Source organism: Nicotiana tabacum, chromosome 2 (genome assembly GCF_000715075.1).
Source record: "Nicotiana tabacum cultivar K326 chromosome 2, ASM71507v2, whole genome shotgun sequence".
In the NCBI taxonomy this organism is placed as follows: domain Eukaryota; kingdom Viridiplantae; phylum Streptophyta; class Magnoliopsida; order Solanales; family Solanaceae; genus Nicotiana; species Nicotiana tabacum.
The window spans coordinates 127,714,834-127,728,511 of NC_134081.1; the positions used below are offsets into that span (position 1 = coordinate 127,714,834).

At 38.2% G+C, this 13,678-nt stretch overlaps 1 protein-coding gene across 1 annotated transcript; it reads left to right on the top strand.

Moving 5' to 3' along the window:
- Positions 1-8,056: 8,056 nt before the first annotated feature.
- LOC107832291 (uncharacterized) lies at positions 8,057-11,779 on the top strand. Its single transcript, XM_016660107.2, has 4 exons — positions 8,057-8,246; positions 8,345-8,451; positions 11,316-11,394; positions 11,482-11,779. The coding sequence occupies exons 1-4, from the start codon at positions 8,244-8,246 to the stop codon at positions 11,527-11,529; spliced, it is 237 nt and encodes a 78-aa protein (XP_016515593.1). The 5' UTR covers positions 8,057-8,243; the 3' UTR covers positions 11,530-11,779.
- The last annotated feature ends 1,899 nt before the right edge of the window (positions 11,780-13,678 follow it).

Consider the following 13,678-nt stretch of genomic DNA (forward strand, 5'->3'; position numbering starts at 1 on the left):
GGCAAAGCCGCCTACTCTACAATCAATCCCCATGGTTAATGAATTTCCAGACGTTTTCACATATGAAATCCCAAGCCTTCCTCCTGAAAAGGAGATTAAGTTTAACATTAATGTGTTACCTGACACTCAGTCGATCTCTATCCCTACGTAAAGGATGGCCCCAACTGAGTTGCAAGAGTTGAAGGCACAATTGAAGGACTTGCTGGATAAGGGCTTCATTAGGCCTAGCACTTCACCTTGTGGGTGCGCCGGTCTTGTTTGTGTAGAAGAAGGATGGGTCGTTAAGGATGTGTATCGATTATCGACAGTTGAATAAGGTTACTATAAAGAACAAGTATGTACTTCCAAGGATTGATGACATGTTTTATCAACTCCAGGGTGCTAAGTATTTCTCCAAGATTGACTTACGTTCAGGGTATCATCAGGTGAGGGAACGGTCTTCCGAACAAGATATGGGCACTTTGAGTTCTTGGTGATGTCGTTCGGGCTAACAAATGTCCGACAACTTTTATGGATCTCATGAATAGTGTATTCAGACCCTATCTTGATGTGTTCATGATCGTATTCATTGATGGTATTCTGGTGTATTCTCGTTCGGAGGCGGAACATGCGGGCCACTTGCGGATAGTATTACAGACCCTTCAGGATCGTAATTTATATGCTAAGCTCTCCAAATGTGAATTCTGACTGAACTCAGTAGTATTCCTTGGCCATGTGATATTTGACGAGGGTATTAGTGTCGATACTCAGAAGATCGATGCAGTGAAGAATTGGCCGAGACCTACAACATCGTCAGAAGTCCGCAGCTTCCTGGGGCTAGCAGGATATTATAGGCGGTTTGTAAAGGGGTTTTCCTCTATATCAGTACCATTGACTAAGTTAACACAGAAAGTTACAAAGTTCCAGTGGTCTGACTCTTGTGAACGTAGTTTTTAGGAGCTAAAGAATCGATTGACATCCGCGCCAGTGCTCACTCTCCCATAAGGAATAGCGGGTTATGTGGTATATTGTGATGCCTCAGGTATAGGTTTGGGGTGCGTATTGATGCAACGTGGGAAGACGATTGCTTATGCATCGAGACAACTGAAGAAACATTAAAAGAATTACCTGACTCATGATTTAGAATTGGCTGCAGTAATATATGCTTTGAAAATATGGCGACACTACTTATATGGTGTCCATGTTGAAATCTACACAAATCACAAGAGTTTACAATACATCTTCAAGCAGAAGGAGTTGAATTTGAGACAGCTTAGGTGGCTTGAATTACTGAAAGACTACTATGTCGAGATATTGTACCACCCCGGTAAAGCCAATGTTGTGGCAGACGCTCTCAGTCGTAAGTCAATGGGAAGCTTAGTACACATTGAGACAGGTAGACAGGGGTTGACTAAAGAGCTTCATCAGCTGGCCAATATGAGAATCAAATTATTAGACTCTGATGACGGAGGTGTTACTGTACAGAATACATCGGAATCATCTTTGGTAGCCGAGGTAAAAGCATGCCATTATGAAGATCCTACCTTAGTATGATTGAGATAGGGCATTCAACATCGTAAGATTACAGGTTTCGAGATTGGAGGAGATGGGGAATTAAGATACCAGACCCGATTATGTGTGCCTAATGTGGCAGGGTTACGAGAGAAGATTATGATTGAGATTCATCAGTCCCGATATTCCATCCATCCCGGCTCGACAAAGATGTATCATGACGTTAAAGAGCAGTATTTGTGGGATAAGATAAAGAAGTCTATTGCAGAATTTGTAGTCTAGTGTCCTAATTATCAACAAGTAAAGATCGAGCATCAGAAACCTGGTGGATTGATTCAAAGTATAGAGATTCCGACCTAGAAATGGGAGGTGATAAATATGGACTTCATTATTGGATAACGTCGCTCTTAACATAAGTTTGACTCTATCTGGGTGATAGTTGATCGACTTACAAAATCTGCCCATTTTCTGCCAGTTAAGACAATTTACAAGGCTGAAGATAATGTGAAGTTGTATATCAAGGAGATTGCTAGGTTTAATGGTGTGCCGGTATCTATTATATAAGACCAAGGAGCTCAATTTACAACTAACTTTTGGAGGTCTTTTCAGAAGGGTTTAGGCACACAAGTGAATCTCAGCAATGCATTCCATCTGCAGACTGATGGACATGCTGAATGTACCATTCAGGCACTTGAAGATATGCTACGAGCATGTGTTCTAGATTTCAAAGGGAATTGAGATGACCATCTGCCACTCGTAGAATTCGCCTACAATAATAGCTACCATTCTAGTATTAAAATGGCCTCGTACGAGACACTGTACGGGAGGAGATGTACATCACCAGTTGGATGGTTCGAAGTCGATGAAATAGAATTATATGGGCCAGATTTGATTCACCAAGTCATTGAGAAAGTGAAAGTGATACAAGAGCGAATGAGGACGGCACAAAGCAGGCAAAAGTCTTATTTCGATGTTCGATGTCATGATCTTGAGTTTGAGGTTGGTGATTGGGTTTTCCTGAGGATCTCACCGATGAAAGGTATTATGCATTTTGGAAAGAAAGGTAAGCTGAGTCCGCGGTATATCGGGCCATACAAAAGTCTTCGACGAATTGGACAGGTTGCTTATGAGTTAGAATTGCCATCCGAATTGGAATTTGTCCACCCGGTATTCCATGTATCTATGTTGAGGAAATATATTGGATACCTTTCTCGGGTCGTCCCTATCAAAAATGTACAAGTTACGGAAGAACTATCATATGAAGAAGTGCCAGTGGCTATATTAGATCGACAAGTCCGCAAGCTGAGAACAAAAGATGTAGCCTCCGTCAAAGTATTGTGGAGGAACAAGAATAAGGAAGAAATGACATAGGAAGCAGAGGAAGAGATGAAGTCTAGATACCCTTGCCTGTTCCAGATTAAAGGTTCTTAATAGCTGACCCTTACATATACTCTTCACCTCGTACGTGTATCCTAAAGCATTTTCTATTTATCCTTAGATAACGAGGATATCGGGAGAACGCAAAATGCAACGGAAACGGATCTATGAGGTAAACAATAGCTTGAGAATACACTTCCTTAATACCAATTGGTGATACACAGCTAATGTACATATCTATAATGCTTTGTATAGCCTTGTGAGGCTGCAGGTCGGGTTTAACTGCTTACAGGTTTGGCTAGCGTCCATTTTATATGAGCTAGACTCCCCATAAACTCTTACATTCGAGGACGAATATTCCTGAGGGAGGAAGGATGTAACATACCGCACCTGGGCGTTAGGATACGTCGTAGTAAATCCATATAAACTTGAAGGGATTAAGATTACTCATGTGGTTATAGGAAATTTTTGACAGTGTTAACAAAGACCCCGTAATTTTGACAATGTTTTAGTAAAGATTTGATAAGTTTGCTTTTATGTAGTTATTGTTATTTTTACTTTTCGGATGTGTATTAAATTAAGTACATGATATGCGGAAGTTTATAAATGAGAATTTTCTTTATTAGAAAAATAGAAATTATTTTCTCATAAAGCGAAAAAGTTATTTTTTTATCGTTTTAAGAACTTATAGCAGAAAATTTGTATTTTGATATTATGTTGGGAAAAATTAGAATTTATATGATATATTTTTTTAATCAATGTCCTAACCTTTATAAAATATTAACATATTTATTTTGTTACCAAGTATAATAATTACCAATTGAAATGATTTGTCCTACCAACTCCACTACTTTCTAATTGAGTAAAATATCATCACCTGTCACGTAGCACTAGGAAGTCTCTTAAACAAATTACTATAACTACTTTGATAAAATACTTTATTCCAAAAAAGTTAATTCTTATCTAGTAAAATATGTACCATAAAATTTTAGAAACTTTATATATATATATATATATATATATATATATATATATATATATATATATATATATATTCTAAATACTTTGACTTCTTCTACACTAAGAAATAAACTTTTGCAATAGTTTGGTGATGGGATGTATTTCAGCCGAACATATCCTCTATATACATAGTGTTTAAGATACTTTATCATTGAAAAAGGGGGAAATTATTAGATACATATATTTACACTCCAGCAACTACATGGGGATAAACTCTATCTTGCTCATCCCTTTTTCCCTAAAGCAGTGAAGTGCTCAAAGTTTCCTTCTACGTACAACTTCTCCATATTTTCATACATCTAGTTAAGGTAAGTTTTATTTTAAGGAATGTAATGGTTGAGAACTCACGGGACGGTGATTGGAAGCCGTGAGTTCAAGTCATAGTAATTGTATAAATAGGTTATGGGCTCCTTTCGTATGGTATGGAGATTGGCGGTAGCGTGGTAGCTCATGTAGAGCTTGGTTGTTGTTAAAAGGAGGTCGGGTGTGGAGTACACCATTGTATAGAGCCTCGGGAGCTTGTCGTTCTTTGATTGTTTGACGATAGTATTGGCATATCGGTAGTTTTTAGTTGATGTTGTGTTGTGTTGTTATTATTATGCTTGTGAATTTGAAATAAGAAAGTGTATAAGGCTATTATATACGAGCGTATGTTGGTTTTTGTTGGCTATAATAACTTATGGGAAGTCATATAAATAGGGGAGGTGCTGCCTGTTTTATTATAAAATAGGTCGTGGTCGACATATAATAGTTATGACGCTTAAAAGATAACGATAGTATCGTTTCTCTTATTGTAGACTAAGGAGTCGTAACCTTTGCATAGCTTGGGGTTGGGCAGTATATACAAGGTATGTGAAGCTATCCCTTTCTTTCTTTTGCATGGCTCTGATTGTACGTAAAATAAACGGACGAAGATATTCTACTCATAGAAGCTAGCAGTATTTACATTATTTCCCTTCTTATGGAAAGATTCATATTGATGTTGCTTCTCTTATTTTTATGTACCAAATGTTGTTAGTATTCCCTGAATCCTATAATATGTATGATGGCGAGTTAGATCCTCTAATAACGTATACGAAGGTTACCGACCTTACGTCGCTCCGAAATGTTCATAATGTGATTCCATAAGTCCAACATGCATTATATGTATGTACCTATTATACTCTATCGATCCGCGTTATAGTCGGTCGGGTATGGCACCTATTGTGCAACCACTGATCAGTTGGGTTTTACCAAGCCTTATGATGGCTGGGTACGTTTTTACCGAGCCTATTATGGCCGGATACGATATGATGATGATGATGATGCCCACAGAGGCGATATATATATATATATATATATATATATATATATATATATATATATATATATATATATATATATATATATATTTCATTAAACCTATAGAGGCACTCAGATACTACAGGTGGTATTTTCTCTATCTCTCTTTATATTACTGTTCTTAATTATGTTATCCTGCCTTACATACGAAGCTCCCCCACCACAGTAGACTGTTCAGTTTAGCGTTATTGGCGAGACCCCTTCTCTGGACTTTCCATGGTCTTGGTCTGCATTTTTGTTATAGACTTTATGGGTAGGTCGGGGCCTTGTTCCGACAATATTCCAACACTTGTGTTTCTTTAGAGGCTCATAGACAAATGTCATCTCATGTATAGTTTTGGATAGCCTTGTCGGTCGATTTTATTGTATATAGCTTTGCGATAGCCTTGTCGGCCCATGTTATATGTGTTTATGTCGTTATCTATCATTGTTGGATGTTTGTGATTCATGTCTACCATTTATGTTGACCTCGTTGGACCTTATAGATAATAAGAAAGGTTAGATAAAATGTACGTTGGTGCTCGGCAAGTATGGCCGGTTACCAGTCATGACCATCCAGTTTGGGGTCGTGACAGTCGTGGGGGCTATGCGTAAGATGAGCAGGGGCAGAGCGACTGAGCCAGACGAAATTTCGGTCCAATTTTGGAGGTATGTAGGTAGAGCAGGCCTGGAGTGGCTGACTGGGTTGTTCAATGTAATTTTTAGGACGAAGAGGATGCCGGAGGAATGGAGGTCGAGTACAGTGGTACCGTTGTACAAGAACAAAGGTGATATCCAGTATTGTAACAATTATAGGGGTATCAAGTTACTTAGCCATACCATGAAAGTCTGGGAGAGGGTGGTGGAGGTGAGGGTGAGGAAGACGACGTCTATATCCGACAATCAGTTTGGGTTCATGCCGGGTCGATCGACTACGGAATCTATCCACCTTATTAGGAGTTTGGTGGAACATTACAGGGATAGGAAAGAAGGAGCTGCACATGGTATTTATTGACCTGGAGAAAGCATATGACGAGGTCCCTATGGAGGTTCTCTAGAGATGCCTGGAGGCAAAAGGTGTGCCGGTAGCTTACATTAGGGTGATCAAGGACATGTATAATGGAGCTAAGACTCGGGTTAGGACAATGGGAGGCCACTCAGGGCATTTTTCGGTTGTTATGGGTTTACATCAAGGATCTGCTCTCAGCCCGTTCTTATTTGCCCTGGTGATGGATGCAGTGACACGCCACATTCAAGGGGAGGTGCCATGTTGTATGTTATTCGTTGACGACATAATTCTGATTAATGAGACGCGAGGCGTTGTTAATAACAGGCTGGAAGTTTGGAGGCACACCCTCGAGTCTAAAGGTTTCAAGTTGAGCAGGACTACGATAGAATATTTGGAATGCAAGTTCAGCGCCGAGTAGGGGGATGTGGGAATGGACGTGAGGCTTGGAGCACAGGTCATCCCCAAGAGAAGTAGTTTTAAGTATATGGGGTCGATTATCTAGGGGGATGAGAGATTGATGAGGACGTCACACTCCGTATAGGGGTGGGGTGGATAAAATAGAGGTTAACATCAGGAGTTCTGTGTGACAAGAGAGTGCCACCGTTAATCGAAGGTAAGTTCTATAGAATTGTGGTTAGATCGGCCATGTTGTGTGGGATAGAGTGTTGGCCAGTTAAAAGCTCTCATATTGAGAAGATGAAAGTGGCAGAGATGAGGATATTGAGGTGGATGTGCGGGCATGCTAGGATGGATAAGATTAGGAATTGAGTTATTCAGGAGAAGGTGGGCGTGGTTCCTATGGATGACAAGATGCCGGAAGCGAGGCTCAGATGGTTCGGGCACGTGCGGAGGAGGAACCCTGATGCTCCGGTGAGGAGCTACGAGAGTTTGGCCCTTGCGGTGACGAGAAGAGGTAGAGGGCGGCCTAAGAAGTATTGGAGAGAGGTGATTAGACAAGACATAGTGTTGCTGCATATTTCTGAAGACATGGTCCTTGATAAAAAGGTGTGGAGGTCGAGCATTAGGGTTGTAGGTTAGGACTTAATCGAGTCCAGGGGTGAGGCTAGTTCGATAGGGGTGGTCTTAGACTGCTAGGGGTTTATGTTGTGTTCTCCATATCCTTACGTTTTCATAGCATCAGGCTTATTTTCTGGTTTTGTTATTGCATTTCAACTATTTTCTAGTTCTTATGATGCTAATATTATTTCTTTGGTTTCTGTTTGATGGTACTAATATATTGTCCTTTGCCTTCTCTTCTCGTCTTTTTCGTCTTCTTGAGCCTAGGGTCTTTCGGAAACAGCCTCTCTACTCCTTCGGGGTAGGGGTAAGCTATGCGTACGCACTACCTCCCTAAACCTACTTGTGGGATTTTACTGGGTCGCTATTGTTGTTCCATAGTAAATAACTAATATAAAAGTCAAAAGTGGAAATTTGAAATACGAAAAAACTCTAAAGTGTTTAGAGGCCATAAATTGCATTCTTTAAAACTATAAACGCATTAGTCGAATGTGACTTATAATTTAACAAAATGTGACTTATAAATTGCATTCGGTGCATACGACTTGTAAAGCATAGTCAGAGACGACTACTTATAAAACACATTCATTGAAGCCAACTTATAAATAGGTTTATAAATCGTATTGTTGACTTATAAATCATATTCAAAGGCAACGACTTATAAAAAGTATTCAGTTAATTTATAAATCGGTTTGAAATTATAAATCGTATTGTAAGAATGCGTCTTATAAATATCGCGTTTATCAGCATAAATCGAGGACTTATAAAGCGCATTTGGTCACTACGAGTTATAAAACGTGTTTGAAAAATTAGACTTATAAAACGCATTAATGCGACTTATATTTTTGCTTATAAATCACGTTTATGCTCGCTCTCAAACGCCATTTAAATCTATATTATAAATTCCGTTCTCAGTACCAAGGAGAGAAATACAAAGACTTGGGAGTTCGGAGTAATCTACAGACGAGTACGGCCGAGAAGATCTGACTCCATATTATAGGTTTTTGAAATGGTGTGAACTTCACTTCATTGTTTTTGGTTTTATCATGGTTTCATTTCATTGAGTTTGTTATAGATTTTGATTTTTTTTTCGGAATTTATTTTGGGAAGGCTCAATCAGCAAAACCTATCTCGAGCCCAGTCCCTGAGTCGTTGTACCCAACTCTAGCCGTGTTCATGCTCGCTATTGGTCTTGTCGTAACGGCTTCTTTCCTCATGTAAGTGCTCGATCTGATTTTGATTCATACATTCTTCAATTGTTGGATATCTTTTTCTAATTCCTGAATTATTATTATTTTGTGTAGCCTGTCTAAATAATTCAAGAAATGAACTATCCCAGGTAAAATTTGTAAAATTTGTAACTCTTTTTTTGATCATTAAGATAAGTATTACTGATATCCAGCAACAAGTGAGACGGTGCACTAATCTCCCGCTATCTGCGTGTCCGGGGAAGTGAGATAGTGAGTGCTGTAAATATGTACAGGGGGCAACATCATTACTCGTCGTGTAGTTAGCTCAAAGATTCTATCATGGCCTCAATATCATTGGCAATTGCCATGTTACTCCCAAAAAAGTAGAGAAATACATGTGTTCTTCATGCTAATTTCAGATTCACATTTGCTTTCAAAAATTCTTGCATTCCTTTCCTTCCAAATGGTCCACCAGACTGCTGCAGGAAGTGAGTTCCAAGTTTTCATCTCTACCTTTCCTAGTCCCTTCCTTGACCAGCATTGCAGTAACTCTTTGGTTGTCCTCGGCATTGACCAGTTAACCCCAACAATGCTTAGAATACAGTTGCATATCTGTTTGGTGAAGGAGCAGTGAATGAGAAGGTGGTTGAGATCCTCAATCTGCCTTTCACACAGTGAACGTCTACTGCAAAGGTTTAACCCTCATCTCTGGAGATTATCTTGAGTTGGACATGCTCCTTGGACCACCAACCATGTGAAACATTCCACCGTCAAAGGGGCTTTGTTCCTCCAAAGGCGCTTCCATCCAGTTAGGGATGGTAATATTAGAGTTGCTTAAGTTCTGATAACAACTTATAACAGTAAAACATGTACCTTATTTTCTATGAAAACATTTTTAAAAAGGAGCCTTCATTGGTTGCATCTTGCTCATCCTTCCTTGAGCAACATTGCTGGAGGGGGAGAATTATGGGTATTTCAGATATTTGATCAGATGATAGCAACTTGATGATGATGTGCTTTCTGGATGACTTGAAATTTTTCAAGTCACATGAACTTACATTTAGCATTCACACGGATATCCCTACAATCTCGATGTAGCTAGGCATTGGAAACATTCTTTGTTTGTTCCTCCTTTTACATGGTTCGAAAGTCTTCAAGGAGTGTTATGGTTGTGAAATTCTTCTTTACAACTTGAATGTAGACTCACCTTGTGCACCACATCATCCTAAAGCAAGGATACTCGAGCAAAATTTTCTCCATAATAATTTGTAACCTCTGGATTCCTCATTCTTGCTATTCTTTGTTGCTTGCCTTTAGGGGGTAACTTGGTTCTCTCAGTCAATTATAATGAGATTGTAATGAAATGGATGTGATGAGATTATCCGGAAGGGATTTTGGTATGGGTTTATCTTAATTTTTTTGATGGCTGTGGTGTTCGGATCAACTTGTGCGCACCTCGATTAATCCACAAGATACCTCTTACCTCCCACCAGCACAGATATCAGGTATCTTTGTCCACCAAGGCTTGACAGAGGGGAAGAAATCACCTAATGTTTTGTCTCCGTTGGGATTTGAACATGAGGCCTCATAATTTTTTTTATTTTTTGATAGACCTGAGACGTCATGGTTGTCAACCCTTTTCATTGATCACTAGGCCAATTTTATCCTATTCACAGCAGTTGTTACTCAGCATGATTGTTAATGGCTTAAGACTTGGTCAATCTTTCTCTTTTTTGGGGTTTTGGGTTGTATACTTCATTGTATACTAGATGTTTTCTGTTCACTTTGTTGGCACCGCCTCGGTGCGTTCTTAATATAATAATTCTCTTATCCATCAGAAGGGGAAAAAAAAGAAAAGCAAAAAGAAGGTTTGACTAGGAGCCTTGAAGTGGAAGCGGCAGAGTAGCAAGTGGTTGGGAGGGTAGATGAAATGTGCCTTCACAAAAAGATATTTTAACAGTTTGTGTCCTTCTTAAGGGATTGAATGGACTAATATATGTACTGAAAACCAGATTTTCTGGTTGTAACTCAGTTGAGTTTTCTGTCCACCTTTTACCTAATTTAAAAAAAACTCGATTTTCCGGTCCTTGTCTGGAAAATAAATGCAGGAAAGTCATTTGGCCTTACCTTTCTTTTCATTTTTAGAAAATATCTCTATGGTGTGGGAAGTCCTATGGAAATCGTAAGCTCTGCTTGTACTTCACTTGATACATGTTAGTCTGATTTTGGAGTATACAACAATATTACATAGACTTTTCTGCTTTAGTACTATTTCCTTCCTTTTTGATCACTTTTTAACAGTTGATACAGATTAAAGTTGCACCTTTTCAAAATTAAGATATGACATGTGAGAACGTGGTACAGAACTTCTTTAATTCTTTTACATTACTATTGAGCAAGCTAGAAGAGGTGTAAGGACTTCCCTTCTAGCAATATTTGATTATGAGGTTGCTTTCCTCAAAAACCCAAGATTCTTAGATGATCATGTTATTTTTTAGATAAGCATTTCTTTGTCTTCCTAATTAACTTGGTTACAGCGTTTGACACTCATGTCACCAAATCCTTGTACAACATAGCAGGTTAAGCATTGGAAAAAAATACATTTGCATAAAGCTTGTTTCTGGTTGAGACTAATGAGATACCTCTAACCATCCTTAAAAAATGAAAGCACTTAAAAACATGAAACAGATTTTGTCCTATGATTGTGTTGTATAATCAAACCTATTAGTGGCCATTAAATAACCTCTTTAATGAGATATAGAATTCCAGGGAGTTTACTCATAACTAGGTTATGGTTTAAAGAGCATCAGTTTGCTGCTTTAGTGAGGTTCTCCATTCTACAGGTTCTCTTGCCCTTTTGTCTTTGTAACAAAGCTATAAATGTGTAACAGCTATGAAGCTACTTCTTCAAGGAAGAATCGCAGCCTTGCAAAAGAGCTCACGAGTGGGGCAGTAGCATCTGTTTTCTTGGTATGTCGCAAACTCACAATTGTGATTTGATTTTTCCTTTTCTGTATCGGATAACTGATCGATTCCCCCCTTCTCAACCTGATGCAGGGTTTTGGATCATTGTTCTTGCTGCTTGCGTCAGGCGTGTATGTTTGATTTACAGACATGGATAGAAACGAGATTTTGTATTCAGCTTCAAAATGAATGCCATTTTGACTGTTGTAGAACTTTATGACAAAATCCTTAGAACGGATCGTCACCTCCTAGAACGGATCGTCACCTCCTTGAGTAGCCTGAGAGTTCAGGAACTGAATGACAATCAGGACTTCTGTTTTCTTTTTTTTTTCCTTTTCCTGTAAGGGATCTACTGTGTTTTCTCTTTTATGCCAATTTTGAGGTTTCCAAATGTTTTAGTTCACTGCTTATAAAATTAAGATAATGCATTTCATGGAGGTAAGAGGGAAAAAAAAACGATTACTTCGTTCTTAAGATGTTCTGAAAAAGTGCGTTTGCAAAGTCATTTTTTTTTTTTTGAGTTTTCGCAAAAGTGTTTGTTTGAATTATATTTGGAGAAAAAAAGTTTAAATTTCTTTTTATTGAAGATTCCCATATTTAGTTTTTCAAATCTTTCAAAAACTCAATGTGTGGCAATAAACCATTTGAAATATTTGAATGCATTGTTATAGCCTTGACAAGAGTGGGTTGCTCTAGTGGTGAGCACCCTCCACTTCCAACCAAGAGGTTGTGAGTTCGAGTCACTTCAAGAGCAAGGTGAGGAGTTCTTGGAGGAAGGGAGTCGAGGGTCTAATGTAAACAAATTCCATATTCATTTCCTTCACTCCAAAAACTATGTTACAAACTTACAATCAAAGTCTATTTCATTCTTGATTAAAAATAAGGAGTAAGAATAGCCCCACATAGTAAGTTCGTTTGGATGGGGTCCAGGACTAGCTCATTTGATAAGCTTTTTACCATGGGTGTACATAGGTCGGTTTGGTTCGGATTTTTCAATTACCAAAGCAAACAAATGGTGTCGGGTATTACCTTTCCCAGACCTCACTAGTGGAATTATACAGGATTGTTGTTGTTATTGTTCTAGCCTTCTACTACGTAACGAAAAGAAATTCCATATTCATTTCCTTCACTCCAAAAACTATGTTACAAACTTACAATCAAAGTCTATTTCATTCTTGATTAAAAATAAGGAGTGAGAATAGCCCCACATAGTAAGTTCGTTTGGATGGGGTCCAGGACTAGCTCATTTGATAAGCTTTTTACCATGGGTGTACATAGGTCGGTTTGGTTCGGATTTTTCAATTACCAAAGCAAACAAATGGTGTCGGGTATTACCTTTCCCAGACCTCACTAGTGGAATTATACAGGATTGTTGTTGTTATTGTTCTAGCCTTCTACTACGTAACGAAAAGAAATTCCATATTCATTTCCTTCACTCCAAAAACTATGTTACAAACTTACAATCAAAGTCTATTTCATTCTTGATTAAAAATAAGGAGTGAGAATAGCCCCACATAGTAAGTTCGTTTGGATGGGGTCGAGGACTAGCTCATTTGATAAGCTTTTTACCATGGGTGTACGTAGGTCGGTTTGGTTCGGATTTTTCAATTACCAAACCAAACAAATGGTGTCGGGTATTACCTTTCCCAGACCTCACTAGTGGAATTATACTGGATTGTTGTTGTTATTGTTCTAGCCTTCTACTACGTAACGAAAAGAAATTCCATATTCATTTCCTTCACTCCAAAAACTATGTTACAAACTTACAATCAAAGTCTATTTCATTCTTGATTAAAAATAAGGAGTGAGAATAGCCCCACATAGTAAGTTCGTTTGGATGGGGTCGAGGACTAGCTCATTTGATAAGCTTTTTACCAGGGGTGTACGTAGGTTGGTTTGGTTCGGATTTTTCAATTACCAAACCAAATAAATGGTGTCGGGTTTTTAAATTTATAAACCAAACCAAACCAATAAAGTCATGTTTTTCAATCTTGGTTTTTCTCAGATTTTTTCGGATTTTGGGATTTTTTCCCGGTAAAGTCATAATAACACAAAATATGTAACTTATTCTCCAAATATTTATTTTAGTCCTAGTAGGATACAACTATATAATATATTTTTCAAGAAAATAAAATAATGATAATATGAGATGAGTCATAACATTGTACTAAAATATTCAATAATATAGATAATAAAATTGCACAAAGAAAATATTACTAATTAATACACCATAATAAAAATTAACATAATCTAAAAACACTATATAGGTCGTGCTAAAATAAATACAACT

Excerpts from the sequence above, each read along its gene's own strand:
- LOC107832291 (XM_016660107.2), top strand. Across the intron at positions 8,452-11,315 it reads GTAACGGCTTCTTTCCTCAT|CTATGAAGCTACTTCTTCAA; the intron begins GTAAGTGCTCGA and ends AATGTGTAACAG. Across the intron at positions 11,395-11,481 it reads CAGTAGCATCTGTTTTCTTG|GGTTTTGGATCATTGTTCTT; the intron begins GTATGTCGCAAA and ends AACCTGATGCAG.